Consider the following 22612-nt stretch of genomic DNA (forward strand, 5'->3'; position numbering starts at 1 on the left):
TCATAAAAGCTTTTAAAAGTAAGCCCCAACTGGGGGCAGTAGTGCACACTTGTAATTTCAGCTACTCAAGAGGCTGAAGGGAGAGAAGCTCTGGAATCCAGGAGTCCAGCCTGGACAACACGGTGAGACCCCACCTCTAATAAATAAATGCGTCTTTTTAAAGTCAGCATTAAATCTGTTTGATATCTACTGAACAATGCGAATCTGGCCTTTGAATCCTTAAAATGTCCTTAGTAATCAAAGACCCAGGCAATAAACAATGGCTCTGCACCCACAGGACAGAGAAATGAGAAACTTCTGGGCCTTCCTGGAGGGCCTCTCCCACATCAGGACTGGACAACGCTGAGTGAATAACCCTCGCTCTTCACACAGCATGGTGACTATTCTGACTGAGGCACCAGAGGTGGGATCTGGGTATTTTCCCCATCCACATATTCGTATTTCAGGCGGCCCAAGTAGGGTTGGCCATATCCCCAAAGCTTCCACTCCAGTGAGGTCATGTGATCCAGGCTGGCCTAATCACAGTCACCCCTGGGGACATGACTGAACCAGTAGAACAGAGACATTCTTTTTTTTTTTTTTTTTCGAGACAGAGTCTTGCTCTGTCGCCAGGCTGGAGTGCAGTGGCACAATCTCGGCTCACTGCAACCTCCGCCTCCCGGGTTCAAGCGATTCTTCCGCCTCAACCTCCCAAGTAGCTGGGACCACAGGCGCGTGCCACCATGCCTGGCTAATTTTTTTGTATTTTTAGTAGAGATGGGGTTTTACTGTGTTGGCCAGGATGGTCTCGATCTTTTGACCTCGTGATCCGCCCGCCTCAGCCTCCCAAAGTGCTAGGATTACAGGCGTGAGCCACCACGCCTGGCCCAACATTCTTTTTTAAAAAAAAAAAAAAAAAACTTTGCCAGGCACTGCACTAAGTGCTTTATATGCACTGACTTCTTTTAGCTTCAAACCTACCCAAAACATAATCCTGTTATAATCCCCAGGTTACAGACAATGAGAGGAGGTGCCCTCCCTACCCCCATGCACAGCACCTCCGTGTCAGGAGCATAGCCACGTGCACACCCAGCCTGGCCTGGGAACACATAGGGTGGCAGGTGGCCTGGATCAGGACCCAGGGCCCAGAGTGTCTGTTCCTGGCTCTGCAGGGCCAAGACCTCCACGACCTCATGTGAACCCCACAGAGGTAGGTCACCCACTATGCCTCCAGAGCCTGCAACCAGACCACCTCCTGCACCCAACTCCATCCCCAGCCTACCTCGTAGGCACGGGAGCCTGTGAGGCAGCTGAGAGCCTGAGCCCCGCCCACGGCAGCCTCCAGCTGGCGGCACTGGGCTGAGGTGCTGGAATCCATCCACACCGGGCAGTCGCTGATGGAGAAACAGGCCTAGGAAGGAGGGCAAAGGCACAGGCTTGAGCTCCATCCGCTGACTTGGAGAGCTGCTGGTCACACCGTCCATCATGGCAGTCGTGACGCTTCTTCCCAGGTAACCTTGGTTGGAGACACATGGCCCAGCCCTCTGTGCCGTAAGCTACAACTGGCCCAGTGGGGCCTCTCCCCAAACGCCTGAGGTTGAAAGGCTCTTCTGCTGAGGGCGCCTGAGCACAGCTGCAACACTGAGACGAGCAGTCCTCAGGACCCACAGGACTTGGGACTCTCCTCCCTGCTTTGCAGAAGTTTCTCAGAATCACGCAATGTAGCCACAGTTACCTGCAGCTGCTGGTGTAGCGGGAGGTCTGGTGAGAGGCTTCTCAGTGCCTGCTGGGCTCCAGCCTGCCAGTATATACTTCCGTGTTGCTGTTGGGAAACCCAAGCACATGTTCACATGACCACACACTGGAGTACAGCTTCCTGGAGACACACAAAGACCCCAGACCACATGCCAAAGAACCAGGCTCTACCACCTGCCCTGCCACTTCTTAGTCACAGAGCTCATCACCTTCCTGAGACTCGGTTTCCACTTCAAGAAAATGGGGAGGAACTCTGCCCTGTCTACCCTACAACTTATAGAAAAGGTCCAAGAACAAATTATTGTTCTGGATTTTGGTGACTTTTGTAAACTGCATTTAAAGACATTGCCCGTAATATTATCTGAAATTCATTTATTTATTCACTCACTGCCTTCATTCATGCATTCATTCATTCAGCAAACATTTATTAAGCACATAGGTCTTGCCAGGCTTGAGGCAGATGAATAGGATATTGCCCTCATTCTTCAGGCTAATGAAGTTGAGTCAGGGAAGGGGACACAAATGTACAATTACAAAACCCTATGGAGCTGTAGCAACAGGGCCGTGGGAACAGAGGCCCCTAACCGACTGGGTACAGACAGGTGGAAGTGGTCATATCAGGAAAGGGTCCCAGTGTGTGCTGCATGCAGAGAATCTGTGTGGCATTCTAAGCAGTGGGCCTCAGGCTGGGTTGGGGGTGGGTGACGGGCTAAAGAGAGTGGGCAGCCTAAGCACTGGGAGCCTGAAGCCATGCTCAGGAGGCCGGGGCTTATCTTGGAGGTGGCAGGAACCCTGGATTACCAGGGGAGTGGTATGGATGGAGCTGAACATATGACGGGCTTGTGCGAGTCACGGGGAAGGCAGGTTGGAGGTGGGGAGGCTATGGTAGAGGTCTGGAGAAGAATGACAAGCAGGTGGCCTGGGAGACAGAGGCAGTGCTGGAGAAGAGGTGGTAGACTCAAGAGTCATAGGCAAATCAGTGAGACATGAAGACCCCTGGATGTGGGGTGGGAAGGTGGAGGAGTCAGAGATGATGCCTGAGTTGTGCCCTGGGTGGATGGGGAGAATCCCCTGAGAAAGAGAACCCAGAAAGGAGGAGGTCTGAAGGGAGGCAGCACTCAGTCTGGGACATGCTAAGTTTGAGGCAATTGTGGGACATCCAGCTGAGGTCAAGGAATATCTAGGAGGGAGATGGGCGTCCAGGCCTGGGGTTTAGGTGAGAGAAGTGGACAAGATCACCCAGGGAATCTCTGTTGTGTTTAACAAGAACCGGAACAATAAATTCCTGTTAGGCCACGGAGGAAGAAGCAGCTTCAGAAAAACTAGTCGTATTCTAGGGAGGATATGAAAAGACGGTAATCCAGCATGGAGAAAAGTGATCCCAGCACAGTCAAGGGACTGGATGAGATGGACTCGGGTCCTGACTCCCACTCCCAGCACTGTGTGATCTTGGGCAAGTGGCATCACCTCTCCGTGCCTCACATAAACATCAGTGATAATAACAGTAGCCCAAGCTTTTAGTAGGGTTTACTGTGTATTAATAGGAGGCACTGTGCTATATATTTACACTCACAATGACCCTATGACAGATGAGAATATGGGGGCATCAGAAAGCTGGATGACGTATTCCAGGTCACTGCTTGTAAATGGCAGAACCAGGGATAAACCCAAGCAGGATGCCCTGGGTGAGTACCTAGCACTCCACAGCACCACCCTGTAGAATCGTAAGGACTGAGCTGGATGACATCTGGAAAGGCCTCAGAGTTATCTGGCATGCACTAAACGCTTGGCATGCACTAAACGCTCGGTCAATGTCTTTTGATATCGTTATTAATACTCTTTTCACTGCTAAAACTACTATCATTATTAGTATCATTTTTGACTTTGCTTTTAATTTCAGGAAATAGAAAAACAATTGTGCTGCCCGCAAGCAGTCATAATAAATCCAGGTCAGTTGCTTCCTCCATCCCCTTCAGAGGACCTCTCCTCAGTTCTCTCACCATGAGTCCTCTTTTATATAATACTTATTCCTAAGAACTGTCTCAGATCCTTTTGCAATGAGACAGTTACACAGTCTCCAAGGTAAAACAGTTGTAGGGATTTTTACTCACAGTGAAATCTGTGCCGTGGCTGTCAAGAATGAGCCTCTCCCCTCCAAGGGGAGCCATCTCCTCGACACCCACACCATTGCCCAGGTCACCCCCTCACATGGCAGACAGAGCCTGCTGCAGACAAACCTGGCCTGCCCCGGACAAAGCTAGGACTTGAGAGAAGTCAAAGTCCGAAGCCTTCATCTTCTCCAAGATGATATCCAGTGCCTGTGAAGAAAAGCGGAACCCACCATGACTGTCCAGAAGCACCGAATCAGACATGCAAGCCTCAGAATTGAAAGGCAAGTGCCTGCCATTACAGCAGAGGACTGGGCAGATGATGAAGAAACTGATGACTCAGGAGTTGGAAGCACTAGACGATATTAATTAAACAAATAGGCATCAATCAAATAAGGTCAACTATGCTAAAAATATTTAAATAAATGGAATCATAAACCACCAATCTTCAAATTTTACTTCCCCATTTTTTTTGAAACAGGGTCTTGCTCTCACTCCCGGACTAAAATGGAGTGACACAATCTCAGCTCACTGCAGCCTCGACCTCCCAGGCCCAAGTGAGCCTTCCCTCTCAGCCTCCTGAGTAGCTGGGACTACAGCCACATGCCATCATGGCTGGCTTATTTTTGGGAGTTTGTTTTGTTTTGTTTTGTTTGTTTGTTTGTAGACATGGGGTTTCACCATGTTAGCCAGGCTGGTCTTGAACTCCTGACCTCAAGTGATCCACACGCCTCGGCTTCCCAAAGTGCTGGAATTACAGGCGTGAGCCACCACGCCCGGCCTATGTTTCTATTTCATGGTACAAGGGAGGCTACAGGGCCTGACTGCAGAGGTTGGGAAACGATTTGCTCTGTGGTATTTTAAAGATGGTTACAGCAAGACTTGCCATCTGCTGTGGCTCCAGTACCTGAAAGTCCTTTGTGAGTCCTCTCAACCTGGGAGTGTTGGCACCAGCTGAGGCTGAGCCTGGTCCCAGGAGCCATGCCAACTCCACTTTCCCATGAGGACCTGGTCTCAACAGAGGCTCTCATCAGCTGCCACTTTTGGGCTTCCTAGCAAATCACTGAGTCTGCCAGTGAGACAGGCTGGGGACAGAAAGAGAAAAGGAATCCCGACACTTACCTGGACCCACATTAGGACTGGAGAAGTGACCGTCAGCTCATCTTTGTGCACATGAACACCGCCGCTAGTCCTGCAAGAACAACAGAGAATGCAGGCCAATACCTCAGGGCAGGCAGAGCTTGCAAAGCCAGGAGAGGCCCTGTGGTAGATGACCCTGGAAATGTCCAGATGAACGAGAATCTTTCCCAACCCCAAGTGGGAACTGTTGATTGAACAGGCACGAGGGCCGCTAAGATGGAAAGAGAAGACAGGCAAATTGCCCAGTGGCCCAGAGGTGGCAATTCTCAGAAAGCACCTTCTAAAGAGGCCTTCTAGATACAAGAAAGGCTCACCCTGGGGGAGTGCAGGATTGGACTATAAAAGCCCTCTCAAGCCCCATAGGTTTGGAGAGGTAGAGGAGGGGCGGCCACACAGAGATGCTGCATGGGAGGGAAGAGCACCTCTAGTCACAACAGAACAAGCATCCTTGGACTACAGGCTTTGGAAGTTTGCCTGGAACCCTCTCTTCCCACCCTCCTCACCCCTATAAGACCCCAGTGCAAACAGCTGATTTGATAAAATCCAACCCTTTTAACTATGTGTTAAAAAAGGGAAAACCAAGCTCAGAATCTACACCAAGATGCTATTAGATAACTGTGTGATCCAGCCTTTCAATTCCTAAGTATCCAGCCAAGAGAAATGACAGTCTTAAGTCCAAGAAAGATGTGGATACAAACGTTCATAGCAGACTTATTTGCAATGATTAACTGCAGTCAACACAGGTGTCCCTAAACAAGGGAAGATAATCTGTGGTGTAAATATGTGATATCAAACTACAGAGCAAGAAAAACTATGAACTATTGATATGCACACAATTATAACTTACACAGGAACAGACTAGAAGACACAAATTCATCTATACTGAGAAAAAGAGGTCAGTGGTTGCCTAAGTCTAGTGGGGAATCTTTGGGGGGTGATATAAACATTCTGTATCTTGATTGTGGTGGGAGTTTCAGAGCTATAGGTCTATATCTGTCAAAATACATTTAATTACATATTTTAATGGATGTCATTTTTTGTACATAAATTTTACTCAATAATAGGAATTTTTAAAAAAGATACTATTAGGGAAAAAGAGGAAGAGAGCAACAAAATTTTACTATAGACAAAAAAAGCCCGCCAAAAAAAGTTGCCCCTACAAAACTGATAAAAACCGTAACCAGACATTCTACCATGTATTTAATAACTTAAGACTGGCATTTCAGCTGGGCACGGTGGCTCACACCTGTAATCCCAGCACTTCGAGAGGCTGAGGTGGGCAGATCACTTGAGGTCGGGAGTTTGAGACCAGCCTGGCCAATATGGTGACACCCCGTCTGTGCTAAAAATACAAAAATTAGCTAGGCGTGGTGGAGGGCCCCTGTAGTACCAGCTACTCAGGAGACTAAGGCGGGAGAATCGCTTGAACCCAGGAGACGGAGGTTACAATGAGCTGAGATCACACCACTGCACTTCAGCCTGGGCACGACAGAGCGAGATTCCATCTCAAAAAAAAATAACAAAACAAAACTGGCATTTCTAGCTAAGAAGGAAGACCAGAGCAACCCCATGCCCTAAAAGCACCAGTCTCAAATGGTTTCACAGAAAAATTATGCCAGATGTCTGCAGACAGCCATCTTCTCACAAGGCCTTTCTGCTGTGTATCTGTGCATGAAGAGTCTCTACTTTTTTTTTTTTTTTTTTTTTTTGAGACAGAGCCTCACTCTGTTGCCAGGTAGGATGCAGTGGCGACACCTCGGCACACGGCAACCTCCACCTCCCAGGTTCAAGTGATTCTCCTGCCTCAGCCTCCTGAGTAGCTGGGACTACAGGCGTGCACCACCAAGCCCAACTAATATTTTTGTATTTTTAGTAGACACAGGGTTTCACTATGTTGGCCAGGATGGTCTCAATCTCTTGACCTCGTGATCCATTTGTCTCAGCCTCCCAAAGTGCTGGGATTACAGGCTTGAGCCACTGTGGCCGACCTGTGTCTCTCCTTCTTATAAGGAAACTAGTCCTATCAAACTAGGGCCCTACCCTTACAACCTCGTTTCATCTTAATTATCTACCCAAAGGCCTCACCTCCAAATATACTGTCATGATGAGGGTAGGCTTCCAACACAGGAATTCTGGAGGGCCACAGCTCAATAAGTTTAAACATAATTATCTACACTGGGTAGTTTCTGCATTGTTACAAACCACTTCAAAACTTAGTGGCTCGAAACCATTAAGCTCACGATTCTACTTGCTAGTCATTGGATGGGGCTCAGCTAGGCTCACTCATGCATCTGCAGTCAGCTAACAGAAGCTAGAAGGCTCTGCTTCACAGGTAGCTAACAGTAGCTCGGGGCTGGCTGGCTCTTAGGTGAAGAAGTTGGGGCAAAAAGGCCACTTATGTCCAAATCTCCAGCAGGGTAGCCCAAGCTTGCTCATCTGGTGGCTGGGCAGAGTTCCAAGAATGACAGCAGAAGCATGTAAGGCTGCTTGAGGCTTAGGCTTAGAACTGGCACAATGTCACTTCCCCTGTTCTATTGGATAAGGCAAACCAACAGGCAGGGAAACGACTCCTCGATGGAAGGAACTGCAGTCACGTTGCAAAGGGTGTGCGTACAGGGAGGAGTGAAGCATGTGGTCATTTTTGCAATCTACCAAAATGGGCAAAATCCATATGTTAAACATATTAAAACATATGTGAAGTATTAAAAAAAAAAAAGACTTGAACAAATGGAAAGTCCTAACATGCTCAGACAGGAAGACTTAATCTCATGAAGTTGTCAATTCTGCCAAGTTAATTTATAAAGATAATATGATCTCACTAAAAATATTAACAATTGGCCGAGAGCAGTGACTCACACCTGTAATCCCAGCACTTTGGGAGGCTGAGGCGGGTGGATCACCTGAAGTCAGGAGTTTGAGACCAGCCTGACCAATATGGTGAAACCCCAACTCTACTAAAAACAAAAATTAGCCGGGTGTAGTGTCATGTGCCTGTAGTCCCAGCTACTCAGGAGGCTGAGACAGGAGAATCACTTGAACCCAGGAGGTGGAGGTTTCAGTGAACCAAGATTGCACCACTGCACTCCAGCCTGGGCTACAGAGTGAGATTGTCTCAAAAAAAAAAAAAAAAAAAAGAACAATTTTGCTTTCTGGAACCTGAAAAGCTGATTCTGAAATACATATTTAAAATGATCAAAAAAGAATAGCCATGGAAACTCTGGAAAAAAAGAACAATCAGAGGGGACCAACAATTCTAGATATTAAAACGTATTACAGTCTGGGTGCAATGGTTCATGCCTGTAATCCCAGCACTTCAGGAGGCCGAGGCAGGCAGATCACCTGAGATCAGGAGTTCAAGACCAACCTGGCCAACATGGCAAAGCCCCGTCTCTACTAAAAATACAAAAATTAGCCAGGTATGGTAGTGCACGCCTGTAGTCCCAATTACTCAGGAGGGTGAGGCAGAAGAATTGCTCGAACCCAGGATGCAGAGGTTGTAGTAAGCCAAGATCGCATCACTGCACTCCAGCCCGGGCAACAGAGCAAGACTCCATCTCAAAAATAAATAAGTAAACAAACATATTACAGAGCTGGGATAATTGAAACGAACAGATCTACCAACCCACGGAACAAGAAAAAGCCCCAAAACGGACCTAAGTGAACATAGAAAGTAGCACACGATAAGGCTCACACCTCAAATCATGGAGGTAAAGATGGACTTTTTTTTTTTGAGATGGATCTCGCTTTGTTGCCCAGGCTGGAGTACAGTGGCACAATCTCAGCTCACTACAGCCTCTGTCTCCTGGGTTCAAGTGATTCTCCTGCCTCAGCCTCCTGAGTAGCTGGGACTACGTTACCCACCACGTTTGGCTAATTTTTGTATTTTTAGTAGAGACAGGGTTTCGCCATGTTGGCCAGGCTGGTCTTGACCTCCTGACCTCAAGTAATACGTCTGTCTCAGCCTCCCAAAGGTAAAGATGGACTTCTAAAAATACGGTTGGGGCTGGGTGTGGTGGCTCATGCCTGTAATCCCAGCACTTTAGGAGGCCGAGGTGGGTGGACTACTTGAGCCCAGGAGTTTGAGACCGGCCTAGGCAACAGAGTGAGACCCCATCTCTACAAAAAAATACAAAAAAATTAGCTGGTCATGGTGGGGGTGCACCTGCAGTTCCAGCTACTTGGGAGACTAAGGAGGGAGGATGGTTTGAGCCCAGGGGCACAGATTGCAGTGAGCTGAATCGTACCACTGCCCTCCAGCTTGGGTGACAGAGCCAGCTCCCGTCTCAAATAAATAAATAAAATAAAATAAAAACATGGTTGGTGTTACAATAACTGAAGAGACATCTGGGAAAAATTAAAGTTGGATACAAATGTCATACTATGTACCTGGATAAACTCCAAATATTTTTATGTAAGAAAGCTGAAATCTTAGAAGAACTAGATAAAAACAGAGGTAAGTTCCTTCATAATTTTGGAGTGAGGAAGGCCTTTTAAACTATGACTCAAAATCTAGAAGCAATAAAAGAGACTGTGAAATTCAATGACATAAATATCTGTGTGTGACAATAACAGCAACAACCCATAGCAAGTCAAAAATCAAACAAAATCTGAGAAACGTATTTGCAATTCATTTAATAACAAAGAGAGAATTCCTCCAATATATGAAAAGCTCCCAGAAATTATAAGAAATGGACAACCAATCCAACAGATGATAAGAAATAGATAACCAACCCAACAGAAAAATAGGCAAAGGACATTAAAAACAACTTCACAGAAAATAAATTCAAGTAGCCCTTCAACGTAGGAAAAGATGCTCAATTTCACTCATAAGAGAAATGCAAAGTATGTCATTTTTCTCCTATCATATTGGCAAAGAATCAAAAACTCCATGATCTCACTGTGTTGGCAAGGCTGTGGGAAAATAGCCGTCTCACGTGTTAGTAGTAGGGTGCAAATCCATATAATCCCTGTGGGAGGCAATCTGCCCACAACTCCCCAAATTATAAATCTATTTGCTCTTTGAACCAGCAATCCCATTCCCAAAAATTTAACTTACAAATAAATTGGCACACATCTGCAGCGACATATATAAGGTAATCTACTACAGTATTTTTCACTGCAAATAAGTCAATGTCCTGCATTAGAAAATGGTACAACTACACAATGAAACACTACACACCTATAAAAAAGAACACAAGTTTTTATGTATTGACATGTAAACACAGCCACATGACTATGAAGTGAGTAAAGCAAAGTACAGAACAGTGTGTACAGTATGCTTTTTCTTGCATGAAAGGAGGAAAATGAGAATATTCATATCTTCCTATATTTCCATGTAAAAACACTGGAAGGAGCCTGGCACAGTGGCTCAAGCCTGTAATCCTAGTATTTTGGGAGGCTGAAGAGGATGGACCACTTGAGTCCAGAAGTTCAAGAACATCCTAGGCAATATGGTGAAACCCTGTCTCTACCACAAAAGTGCAAAACTTAGCCACGTGTGGTGGCATGCACTTGTAGTCCTAGCTACACAGGAAGCTGAGATGGGAGGATCGCTTGAGCCCGGAAGGCGGAGGATGCAATGAGCCAAGATCGTACCACTGCACTCCAGCTCGAGGGACAGAGCCAGGCTTGTCTAAAAAGAAGAAAAAAAAAAAACACTGGAAGGATACACAACAAATGAAAGTCATCTGTAGAGAAGGGACGCAGGGGAGAGATGAGGCCATAGGGGGATTAAGACTTTTCATTTGAGTTACATACCAAGTGCAATGTAATGCCTGTTAACAATATAAAATATTTTTTATTAAAATCACCACTTTGGATGAGAATTTCTTAGGAAGTTAAACATGTACCTGCCATACAACTCAGCCACTGTACTCCTGGTATGTCATTTCCACGAGAAATGAAATCATATATCGATGAAAAGACTTGTATGTGATTCTCACAGCCCATTGCTGGTAACAGCAGAAAAGAGAAACAGGCTGGGTGCAGTGGCTCACGCTTGTAATCCCAGCACTTTGGGAGGCCAAGGCGGGTGGATCACTTGAGGTCAGGAGTTTGAGACCAGCCTGGCCAAAATGGAGAAACACTGTCTCTACTAAAAATACAAAAATTAGCCAGGCGTGGTGGCACAGGCCTGTAGTCCCAGCAACTCGGGAGGCTGAGGCAGGAGAATCGCTTGAACCCGGGAAGCAGAGGTTGTAGTGAGCCAAGATCACACCATTGCACTCCAGCTTGGGCAACAACAGCGAAACTCTGTCTCAAAAGAAAAACAAGAAAAGAGAAACAACCCCAATATCCCTCATCAGGTGAAACCAATTGTAGTCCATCCATACAACATCATACAATAACAGGAGCCAACTACTGATACATGTAACAACATGGACGAATCTCAACATGGTTATGTGAAATTTTAAAGGTTCTAAAAAAGAGTACATAATTTAAAAAAGAGTACATAATTATGATTCCATCTATAAAAAATTCTAGAAAATGCAAACTAGTGATAGAAAACACATCAGCAGTTGCCAGTGGGTAGGGTATGGGGAGGACGGATGCCTTGCAAAGAGGCAGGAAGAAATTTTTAGGACACGGAAACACTCATTATCTTATTTTGGTGATATTTTCATGAAAAAATACAGATGTTAAAACTTCTAACTGTATATGTACAGTACTGTACATCAGTTATACCTCAAATACATACAGTATTGTATATCAGTTATACCTCAATAAAGTTTTAAAAAAAAAACCCACATGCAATTGAGGTGATGGGGAAGGAACGAAATAAATCTACAGGTATCTGGTTTAAAATATCTTAAAAATATAATGGGAAAAAAAGCAATCCTGTATTTTGGTTATGGACATCTTTTTTTAAAATGTCCAGTGGAGGGGACTGACTGACTTATTAAATGGAAGAGAGGGAGAGGAAATTTTAAAAATTTGAAAGACTAGAAGTCATATAGGGTATATTCCCAGACCACAATGAAATTGAACTAGAAATTAATAACAGAAAGCTGGAAAATCTAGAGATTAAACAACATACTTCCATACTAGTTTTTTTTGTTTTTTGTTTTTTGTTTTTTTTGAGACAGGATCTCCCTCTGTTGTCCAGGCTGGAGTGCAGTGGTGCAATCCTGGCTCACTGCAACCTCTGTCTCCAGAGTTCAAGTGATTCTCCTGCCTCAGCCTCCCAAGTAGCTAGGACTACAGGTGTGCACCACCATACACGGTGCCTGCCACCACGCCCAGCTAATTTTTTTGTATTTTTAGTAGAAACAAGGTTGGCGAGAAACTCTAGACCTCAAGTGATCTGCCCACTTCAGCCTCCTGAAGTGCTGGGATTACAGGTGTGAGCCACTGCACACAGCCTAAACAGCATTCTTCTAAATAACCTATGAGTCAAAGAAGTCTCAAGAGAACTAAAAAATATTTTGAATGAAAAAGAAAACAACTATAACTTATCAAAATTTGTGGGATGCTGCTAATGTATCCCATAAAAAGCATTTGTGCTTACAGAAAAATTTATAGCACTATATGTATATATTAGAAAAGAATATCTTAATCATCTAAGCTCTGGGTTCCGCTCCCAGAACAGAGTGGGAGCTGTCTTCTCTCTCTCTCTGTCTAAAAAAAAAAAAAAAAAAAACAATTCCTTGAAACACATTAACTACCAAAAGGCAAACACGCAAGGCCTGCAATAATAAAAAATGTGAGAAAGCAAGATGGCTTCCAACCTCAGCTCCAAGGGGCCACATTCGCTGGGGGGAAAGAGTTGGCAACAACACAATGTGATGGGTGATGAGAGTGCACAAAGGGCCAGCTGGGAAACCTTCAAAGAGGAAGTGTGTTGAAAACAGACAGGGAAGGACTTTTACCAGGACCTCACAAGGGTGCCTCAAAACCACCAAGTCCACAGTGTTACGGACTGAATTGTCCCCCTCTGCCCTCAAAACTCATATGCTGAAATCCTAACCAAGGGCCTTGGGTTGTGATTATTTGGAGATAGGGACTTTAAAATGGCAATTAAGTTAAAATGAAGCCATGAGAATAGGCCTTAATCCAGTATGACTCATGTCCTTATAAGATTAGCATACAGATGACACAGACACCAAGCACTCCTGCACAGTGTGACCACGATGTGAAGACACAGCAAGAGAGTGGTCACCTACAAGCCAAGGAGAGAGGCCCCAGAGGAGACCAACCTTCCCAGCACTTTGATTTTAGACTCCTAACGTCTAGAACTGTGAGAATATAAATTTCCGCTCTTTAAGCCACCCAGTATATGGGACCTTGTTATGGCAGCCCAAGCTGAACTCATCCTTTCTCTCCAAAACCCATTCCTTCTCACAATCCAATATGCACCCCGAAGAAGAGCCAGAAATCCCAACCTCACACCTCACATTCAATTTTGTTCAGGATCTGTCCATTGTACTACCCAACTCTTTCCTATCCAACACTTCTTACCCGGATGACCTGCAGCAACCTCTTCAATAGTTCCCCACATCCACTCCAGCCATGCTCCCAATCCGCTCTCCCACTGCCCCCCAGAGCGATCATTTCAAAACACAATTACAACCTGTCATACCTCACCCCACCCCTACCCTTTATGGCCCTTAGTGGCGGACCATAGCTTTTAGAATAAAGACAAACTCCATACCATGGCCTATTGAGCTCTGCCCAGCCTCCACCTCTCTCTGCTCCCCAGCCTCACTGGCTTTCTTCAGTTCCATAAAGGAATGAACCATGCTCTTTCTTGCCACAGGGCCCTTGCACACGTTGTTTCCTGGAATACACTTCCATCACCTGCCCAACTTCCCTTCCATTATTTGGCTAACTTCACTCACTCCAATCTCTAGCTTAAGCACCACATCCCTAGAGACCCTCTGGGACTTCCCCTCCCAAGTCTGAGTCACTTTCCTTTATAATAAGCACTTGAAAAAGTGAGTTCCTTTTCTACAGAGGCCTTCTCAGAGTTGATAATGAAACACTCTTTTGTGAGATTCTTCATTTGATACCAGTCTCCTCTACTCAGTGGGAAGCTCTGGGAGAACAAGGACCTTTGGTTCACCATCAAGTCTTGGACCTGGCACAAAGTAAGTCTCAAGTGATGCTTACTGCATGAATGGATGAATGGAATTAGTGAGAAGTGAAGGAGGCGGCACTCCACATATAGGAGAAAAGATGCTTGAAAGGTCTGCCAAGATCACACTCCTGGTAGTTTGGCGAAGTCCGAACAGTGCAGTCTGTGAATATATAAGATGGCAGGAGGACCCCAAAACTAACACCCCCATCACACACTCATGCACATCAGGTACATACCCAAATTCTGGAAGGTCTCTGTCAAAATGCACACTTTCCTCATAGAAGACATTCATCTCGGCATCAACAGCAACAACCTTTACCTGAAAGGCATTGTTTAAAATGAAGTGTAGAATTTTCCTCAGCTTTTACATTGGTCCAGGGGTACTAACATCACAACATGAGGCCCTACACCCTAGAAGTAGTTCAGCCAGAGACCTCCTTGAAGCCAGGACTGCCTCACCGTAATCGTGGTAACAGAGGACTCATCTGGGGTGACACTCAAAGGTTAACAAAATAAAGAAACTGAGGCTAAGTAGAAACACCAACATGTCTCAAGGAATCTTTGTTCTCCAAACAGCCAAAGCCAAGACCCTCTAGAGGAAGGTGTTCACAGATGAGTTGGTTCCTGCACCTGACAAGGAGGTGGGAGAAAGTGCCAGAGAGGGAGGAATGGGAAGCAAGGTTTGGAAGCATCTCTGGGGGTCCATGTCTGCAGGGGCCTGACACCAGACAAGGCCATGGGCTGTTCCCACAGGCCATGATTGTGGTCCAGAGACGTTAATGTCCCACTGAAGCAACCTCCAAGCTTAGGAGTATAACTCCTTTCCTGGACAGATGGGGAAACTGAGGTCTAACAAGACAACGTAAGTCAGCCAGAGTCCCACAGGACTTTCCCCTCAAGGACTGGACAGAGGCCTGCCTCCCTTGACCCATTGGAGAAGAGGGGTTTCACTGCAACTGTGTATATTTCCCAAGTACTTTAAAGGAAAAGGTGCCCCCGGTCACCCCATGCTCAGTTTGAAGGCAAATTTTGATTGGCTTGCCCGTCTGCAGGGCCCTGGCAGCAGCACAGCGCTCCTCTGGCCAGCAGTCCTGGGTCCGTAGATCTGGCAAGCTGGTGCCAACAAAGGGCGGTCACAGGGTAAAGTCCATTCGTACAATGTACGCATTTCCCTTTTTTTTTTTTTTTTTGAGACAGGGTCCCACTCTGTCGCGCAGGCTGGAGAGTGGTGGCGCCATCTTAGCTCACTGCAACCTCCACCTCCTGGGCTGAAGCGAGAGTCCAGCCTCCCGAGAAGCTGAGATTAAAGGTGTGCGCCACCATGCCAGGCTAATTTTTGTATTTTTTGGTAGAGACGGGGGTTTCTCCATTGCCCAGGCTGGTCTCGAACTCAAGGAATCAAGCGATCCACCCGCCTCGGCCTCCCAAAGCGCTGGGATTACAGGCAAGAGCCACCAGGCCAGGCCCATTTCACTTATTTAAAAAGGTTTTGGGCTCTGATCTGTGTCCAGGTCACTGGTTGCCTGTGCGCACGGCTACCCGCCTGCCTGTTCCCCAGCCTTACAGCAGCTGACTTCCTTGGGGTCCCCGTCACTCGGTGCCCATGACAGCGCATGAACTCGCCGAGTCCTCCGGCCCCTCTGGGCACGGGGGTCCTGCCGAGGGGCGCGTGCAGTCTCCTGGGGTAGCGGGGTCCAGGCGGGGTCGAGGTCGCCTCTTGAGAGCGGGTGGCACTGGCAGGGCATCTCCGGGCGAGGGCACCGACGCCAAACAGCCGCGCGTGGGGGCAGGGGCGCGGGGGCCCCGGGAAGCCCGAGAGGGAGGCGCGCTCGCGGCCAGGCCCATGTTTTCCCGCGTCCGGGTGACAGCCCGCCGTCCACCGCCGGCGCGGCAGAGGAAGAGACCCCGGCCCCACGGCGGCGCGACCGTACCTGCTGCGTGCTGAAGTCCCAGCCCAGGCAGCAGTGGCGAGGGGCACTTTCCGCCATGGCCCTGGCGGGTCCGACTGCGCGTCCGTTCGTCCGTCCGTCCGTCCGTCCGTGCGCCCCGCAGCGTGACTGCCGCCGCGCTCCAGCGCCCAGAGACGTAGGGGCCCGCCCCTCGCTCCGCCCGGCCGGACTGCGGACCCGAGTGGAGGCGGGTTTGCGCTCTGGCGCCGCCTGCCGGGCGACGCGAGCCGGGACCGCGTCCTGCGCAATCAACGGCATCCCCACGCAGCCCGCTTTCCTTCCAAGCGCAGCGCCTCGGGTCCTCCCCATCCTCGTCTTCTCTGTGCATGGGCCTTGCCCCTTCGTGGCCTGGCTTCCCTTAGAGGACGCCTGGGCCGGAGGTTTCAGCTTTAAGCCGGCTTGTCCCTCAGAAGGACCCTGCCTAGCCCGCTGGAGGCCCTGGGCCTGCAGTCCTCTGCGGCCATATCTCGGGCACTGGAGCAGCTGTCCACCCGTGCGGCTGACTCAGGGGCCACAGGGAAATGCTCCCTGGGTTGGAAGCACTGGGCTCTGACAAGCCCTGTCCTGCTGAGCGGTTATTCCTCCTTTGCTCAGATCATTAGAACGCTCCTTCTTTTGTACAGAATGAGATGTCGCCCAATTCTAGAATCGCAAATAAAATCCATTTAGGATCTTTAAACTAGATTTGTTGTAATTTTGTCTTTTGACAACAGACATCAGCTCCCAGTAAGAGTGGGTTAGATTGCGCAGAAACGGCTGAGAGAACAGATGAACCCCCAGAAAATCTGAGGGGTTCCCAGTGTGTCGCATCCCACCTGTGTACTTAACCTCAGAGCTCCTGATGCCTCCCCAGAGAGACCCTCATTCCTGAAGTCAGCTGGTACTGATGGCCTGATGTGTGCCGGGCGTGGTAAAGGGGAATGGGAACCAAAGTCAGACCCACTCCCTTTATTCGCGGAGCTGAGGGCACCTTGTCCCACCGGCTATATCCTTCTTGTCCCTGAGACCGACTGCTTTCCAGAATTCCTTCCAACCCCAGCATGTGAGAGGCCCCTCCTACCAACTTCCCAGTCCACCTGAGTGCCCCTCTTACGCGATGATCTGTATCCCTTGCTGAACTCGAGCTGCTTGGAGTCTAGATGGGATCCTCTTCATTGTGAACAAGAAGGGGCCGACATACTTGTCCTCCAAGACATTCACAGCATATTGGGGACACAGCCCCTCTGGCAGTCACCACCTGTGACAGTAGCCAAATACTGGATGCTAGCTAGATCAGAAACAATTATGCAACCTGCTGACCACATTTAATCCTCACAATGATGCTGGGAGGTAGGTACTATTATATACACTTAAAACTTTTAAATAAAGGTACAAAATACAGTAAAGTTTATGAAGTACACTAATATTAACCACTTGATGACTTTTTTTTTTTTGAGATTGAGTTTCACTCTTGTTGCCCAGGCTGGAGTGCAGTGGCGCGATCTCAGCCCTCTGCAACTTCCACCTCCTGGGTTCAAGGGATTCTCCTGCCTCAGCTTCCCAAGCCGCTGGGATTACAGGCACATGCCACTACCATCTGGCTAATTTTGTATTTTTAGTAGAGACGGGGTTTCACCATGTTAGTCAGGCTGGTCTCAAACTCCTGACCTCATGTGATCCACCCACCTTGGCCTCCCAAAGTACTGGGATTACAGGCGTGAGCCACCATGCCCAGCTGATGACTTTTTAAAAATGTATGTATATATCCATATAAACACTGAGATCGAGACAGAACACTTCCACCACTCTGAAAGTTTCCTTCATGATCCTTCCCAATCATTAACTCCCAAGGCAATCACTATTCTGATGTCTACCAGTATAAACTCACTTTGAACTTTGTATAACTTACCATCTTCATTTTACAGCGAGAGAAACTGCGTAGAGAAGTGAATTAATGTGGCCTAATGACACTGTCATTGTGAAATTATAACTGAGACAGTGAAAGAGATCTGACTTACCAATTCCATCTTGCTTCCAACGTCCAAGCTGTCCTTGCTCATTCCGGGGCATAGGCCGAACTAACTTTGGGAGGAACTTAGTTTATAGTTTAAAATAAAGATGATAACAGCCCTTTCCCAAAACAAACCTCCTTCTTGCCTGTGACTAGACTGCCTTTGTAGGACTAACAAATTAACCACAAGATTAGAAATTAAGGTTTAGCCAAGTTCAGTGCTTAAGATATTTTAGAGACCTTGCACTTGATGGATCAGCTGGCACCACCCAGATCCATAACTTGCTCATCAGATCTTGTGGCCCCAACCAGGAACTGACTCAGCGCAAGAAGATAGCTTCAAATTCCTGTAAGTTTATTTCCAAACCAACCCATCAGCACTCCCAACTCTCTGGCCTCCACCCACCCACCAAATTATCCTTAAAAGCTCTGATTCCCAAGTGCTCAGGGAGACTGATTTGAGTAATAATAAAACTCTGGTCTCCCTCACAGCTGCCTCTGCGTGAATTACTCTTTCTCTGTTGCAGTCCCCCTGACTTGATAAATTGGCTCTGTCTAGACAGTGGGCAAGGTGAACCTGTTGGGCTGGCGGTTATACCTCCTTTGCTCAGATCATTGGAACACTCCTTCTTTTGTACAGAATGAGGTGTTGCCCAATTCTAGAATCACAAATAAAATCCATTTAGGATCTTTAAACTAGATTTGTTGTAATTTTGTCTTTTGACAGGAGATATCAGCTCCCAGTAAGAGTGGGTTAGATTGCACAGAAAAGGCTCAGAGTAGACAGATGAACCCCCATAGGGAGCTGTGAAGGATATCAAAGACACAGAAAGAGACCATGAGAAGGGCATTGTGGTGGAAACCACTAGAACAAGCTTGTCCAGCCTGCAGCCCATGGGCCACATGTGGCCCAGGATGGCTTTGAATGCAGCCCAACACAAATTCATAAACTTACTTAAAATATTATAAGATATTCTGGGGGATTTTTTTTTAGCTCATCAGCTATCATTGGTATATTTTATGTGTGGCCCAGTGTGGCCCAGGGAAACCAAAAGATTGGACACCCCTACACTAGAACCTTCCTGGGGGATGGGGCTTTTGACAGGGTCAAGTGCTGCCTAGGAGCCTCTCCCTCTGGTTTAGCAGTAAAGAGGGTGGGTCTTTGAAACCAGCAAGAGCAGGCCCATAGACCTTACTTTGTGCCTTTCAGCCTGAGCTGCTTTCACAAATTACCACAGACTGATGGCTTAAATGACAGGTACTTATTTCCCACTGTTCTGGAGGCTGGGAATTCTAGCATCAAGAGGCTGGCAAATTTGGTTCCTGGTGAGGGCTCTTTTCCTGACTTGTAGACAGCAGCCTTCTTAATGTATGCTCACACACAACCTTATCTCCCAGTGTGCATGTGGGGAGAGGGAAAGCGCTCTCATCTTTTCCTCTTCTTAAAATGTACTAATCCCATCATGAGGTCCCCATCCTGACCTACTCTAGATCTAATTACCTCCCAAAGGCCTCATCTCCTAATACCATCACATTGGGGGTTAGGACGTCAGTGGATTTTGGAGAGACACAAACATTCAGCTCATAACAGTTTAAGTACTTTTAAAATTCAGCATCGTTTTGAAGATTTATTGACAATGCCATGTACATAGCTAATCTTGTGGTTCCCAAACTATGCACCAAGGTGCTCTGGGAAGCTGCAGGGAACCCACAGAGGTGCTCTGGGATATTTTCCATTTTGTGGTGAAACAGTGATGCAAAACATCTGTCAGGCATCATGTGAACTGCTAATTTGAGGTGGTTCACAGTTCCACCAGTAGACCGCTACATTCCTTTCCATCACATCTTATCTTTGCAAAGCTGTATTTTCAGCAGATGCAGTGACAATCAGATACTGCATGAAAATCAAGGGGAAACAAAATAAGAGCAGTGTCCAATCTGACCCCAACATTTGAGAAGCCGCACGGTGCCCCACAGGCACACACATCACATCCCCTCAGTAAATAATTCTGGTTATTTAAGAATGAAATAATCCCAGCACTTTGGGAGGCCGAGGCAGGTGGATCACGAGGTCAAGAGATCAAGACCATCCTGGTCAACATGGTGAAACCCCGTCTCTACTAAAAATACAAAAATTAGCTGGGCACGGTGGCGCGTGCCTGTAATCCCAGCTACTCAGGAGGCTGAGGCAGGAGAATTGCCTGAACCCAGGAGGCGGAGGTTGCGGTGAGCCGAGATCGCGCCATTGCACTCCAGCCTGGGTAACAAGAGCGAAACTCCGTCTCAAAAAAAAAAAAAAAAAAAAAAAAAAAAAGAATGAAATACTATTTTTTTTCTCCAATACATGTGTATAATTTTCTTCAAACAGGTACTAGTGTGTTGGGACATAAATACGTATTAAGCTGTTTGGACCATCTACTTAATAACAGAACAGAATGGGTAGCCAGAGCCGTTAGCGATTTCTGAAGACATTGGTGAGACTCTAAGAGCAAGTGAAGTAAGAATGTTTGGGAACCCCTGGTCTAGTTGATCATATTTGTTAGTGAGTCGACACCACATTTTATTATCCAGTAAGCGACACCTGGGTGGAGTACAGTTCAGTGCAAACAGCACTGCATGGAACGTCCTCCTCCAGGGCCCTATGGACCTGTGCAAGAGAACGTTTCTGGGCTTTATGTCTGAGAGTAGGATTTATGTGATGTGCGCGTGACTGATTGGACCAGAAAGTGCTGGAGTACTCCTGAGAATGGCTGTGCCAGTCAACACTCCCTCCTGGAATGCATGAGGCTACCCCATCCTCACACCCTATATTTAGCACTTGGCATTTCCATCCTTCTCATTTTGCCGGTCTAATAGAGGAGAAGTGATTTCTCTTGCTGTTGTAATTTGTGTTTTTTTCTCATTGTTGATGAATTGGAGCATTTCTTAATATAGACTCATTAGCCACTCAGGATTTCTCATTCAGTGAATTCCATGCTTATCCTTTTTGCTCATTTCTCAGTTGAGTATTTTTGTCTCTTTCTCATGGATTTGCAGGAATTTCTGGATGTTTCAAGATCTAAACCCCCTGTTCATTTTAGATGTTGCAACTATCTTCTCCCAATAGGTCATTTATCTGCTAACTTGATCCAGCCAGCCATTTGTTGACCAGAAATCTTTAATTTGAGTATAATAAAATCCATCAATTTTTTTGCCTTATTGTCCAAGTTATTTGATCTTAAGAAGTGCTTTCCCACCCTCAGTCCACAAAGGTATGATCCTACATTTTCTACAAACACATTAGCTTACATTTTTTTTCTATTAGCCAGATAATTGAGTTTTGCATTATTGAATTTTCTTTGAATCTGGGCATTTTTCAGCTGAATAAATTACCATCATAACAGAACTCAGTAAAAATGAATCCGAGGACAAGTACCAGATGTAAGCTTTTCAGAGAAAGAAAACACTTTTCATTTAGAAAACACACTAATGAAAATGTATTATAAAATAAGAAAAAAGAGACTAACATCAATCTGATTCTTATACACTGGCCTCCAATGAAACAATATCGGAACATTTCTTTGAGGTTTTCAGCCATGTGAAATGTGAATTTTTCTGAAAGTAAAACTTAATCTTTGCAAAGATCCTTAAGAAAATGTGCTTTCTTCATAAAGATGCATTATTTTAAAATTCCAATATGCTTTATTCTGTTAAGTCTTTATTATGCTTTATTTATCTGTTAATTGCAGACTAGTTTTTTTGTTTTTGTTTTTTTGTTTGTTTGTTTGTTTTTTGAGACAGAGTCTCACTCTGTCACCCAGGCTGGAATGCAGTGGCTCGATCTTGGCTCACTGTAACTTCTGCCTCCCGGGTTCAAGCAATTATCCTGCCTCAGCCTCTTGAGTAGCTGGGAATACAGGCGCCTGCCACCATACCTGGCTAATTTTTTGTGTTTTTAGTAGAGACGGGGTTTCACCGTATTAGCCAGGATAGTCTTGATCTCCTGACCTCATGATACACCAGCCTCAGCCTCCCAAAGTGCTGGGATTACAGGCATGAGCCACTGTGCTGTCTTAAAGGCACCCCATGTGCTAGGATGAGGAGATCCCCTACTGAAAGAGGCTGTGGGGTGAACTGCCAGGGACAGGAGCTGAGGGAAGCCACAAACAGGGTGCAGGGAGTGTTAGGAAACTCCAGTGCTCAGAAGACCCATGAATGGACCCAAGAGTGATGGCATTGAGGATGCTGAGAGACTATAACAGCCCCTGCCATGTCAGTCTTTGGTCTATTTTATCTGACGTCCCCATCCCATGCCTAAAACCTGGAAAATCAGAACAAGGAGACAGGAGGAAGAACAATATGTCAGAACAGACCTCATCCCCTTTGGCCACTATCCTGAGTGAGGGGCCAGGAACAAGCTGTGGATCTGACATAAGATTAAAGTTTTTCATTGAACTAGATTGAATTTTTTTTTTTGAGAGAGGGTCTTGCTCTTTTGCCCAGGCTGAAGTACTGTAATACAATCATAACTCACTGCAGCCTTGACCTCCTGGGCTCAAGAGATCCTCCCACCTCAGCCTCCCAAATATCTGGGACTACTAGCATGTGCTGCCATGCCTGGTTAATTTTAAAATTT

The 22612-nt window shown here is 46.5% G+C and overlaps 1 protein-coding gene across 5 annotated transcripts in view; it reads right to left on the minus strand.

The window, feature by feature from the left end:
* Positions 1-16143, minus strand: part of XYLB (xylulokinase) — a 53986-nt gene extending 37843 nt beyond the window's left edge. For 4 of the 5 annotated variants that reach the window (XR_010336454.1, XR_010336453.1, XM_064360131.1 and 1 more), the window contains exons 1-6: positions 15990-16087; positions 14295-14377; positions 4965-5034; positions 3972-4052; positions 1715-1801; positions 1262-1390 (exon numbers count right to left, since the gene is read on the minus strand). Coding sequence is in view for 3 of the 5 variants with exons in the window: in XM_064360131.1 (XP_064216201.1) it covers positions 1262-1390; positions 1715-1801; positions 3972-4052; positions 4965-5034; positions 14295-14377; positions 15990-16046 (507 nt within the window). In the remaining 2 variants the exon portion in view is untranslated. Of the gene's footprint in view, positions 1-1261; positions 1391-1714; positions 1802-3971; positions 4053-4964; positions 5035-14294; positions 14378-15989 lie in introns of all 5 variants that reach the window. The other variant, XM_064360132.1, reaches the window with a different exon arrangement.
* Positions 16144-22612: the final 6469 nt, after the last annotated feature.

This window comes from Aotus nancymaae, unplaced genomic scaffold (genome assembly GCF_030222135.1).
Source record: "Aotus nancymaae isolate 86718 unplaced genomic scaffold, 86718_ANA_hifiasm-v0.15.2.pri h1tg000038l, whole genome shotgun sequence".
Classification (NCBI taxonomy): domain Eukaryota; kingdom Metazoa; phylum Chordata; class Mammalia; order Primates; family Aotidae; genus Aotus; species Aotus nancymaae.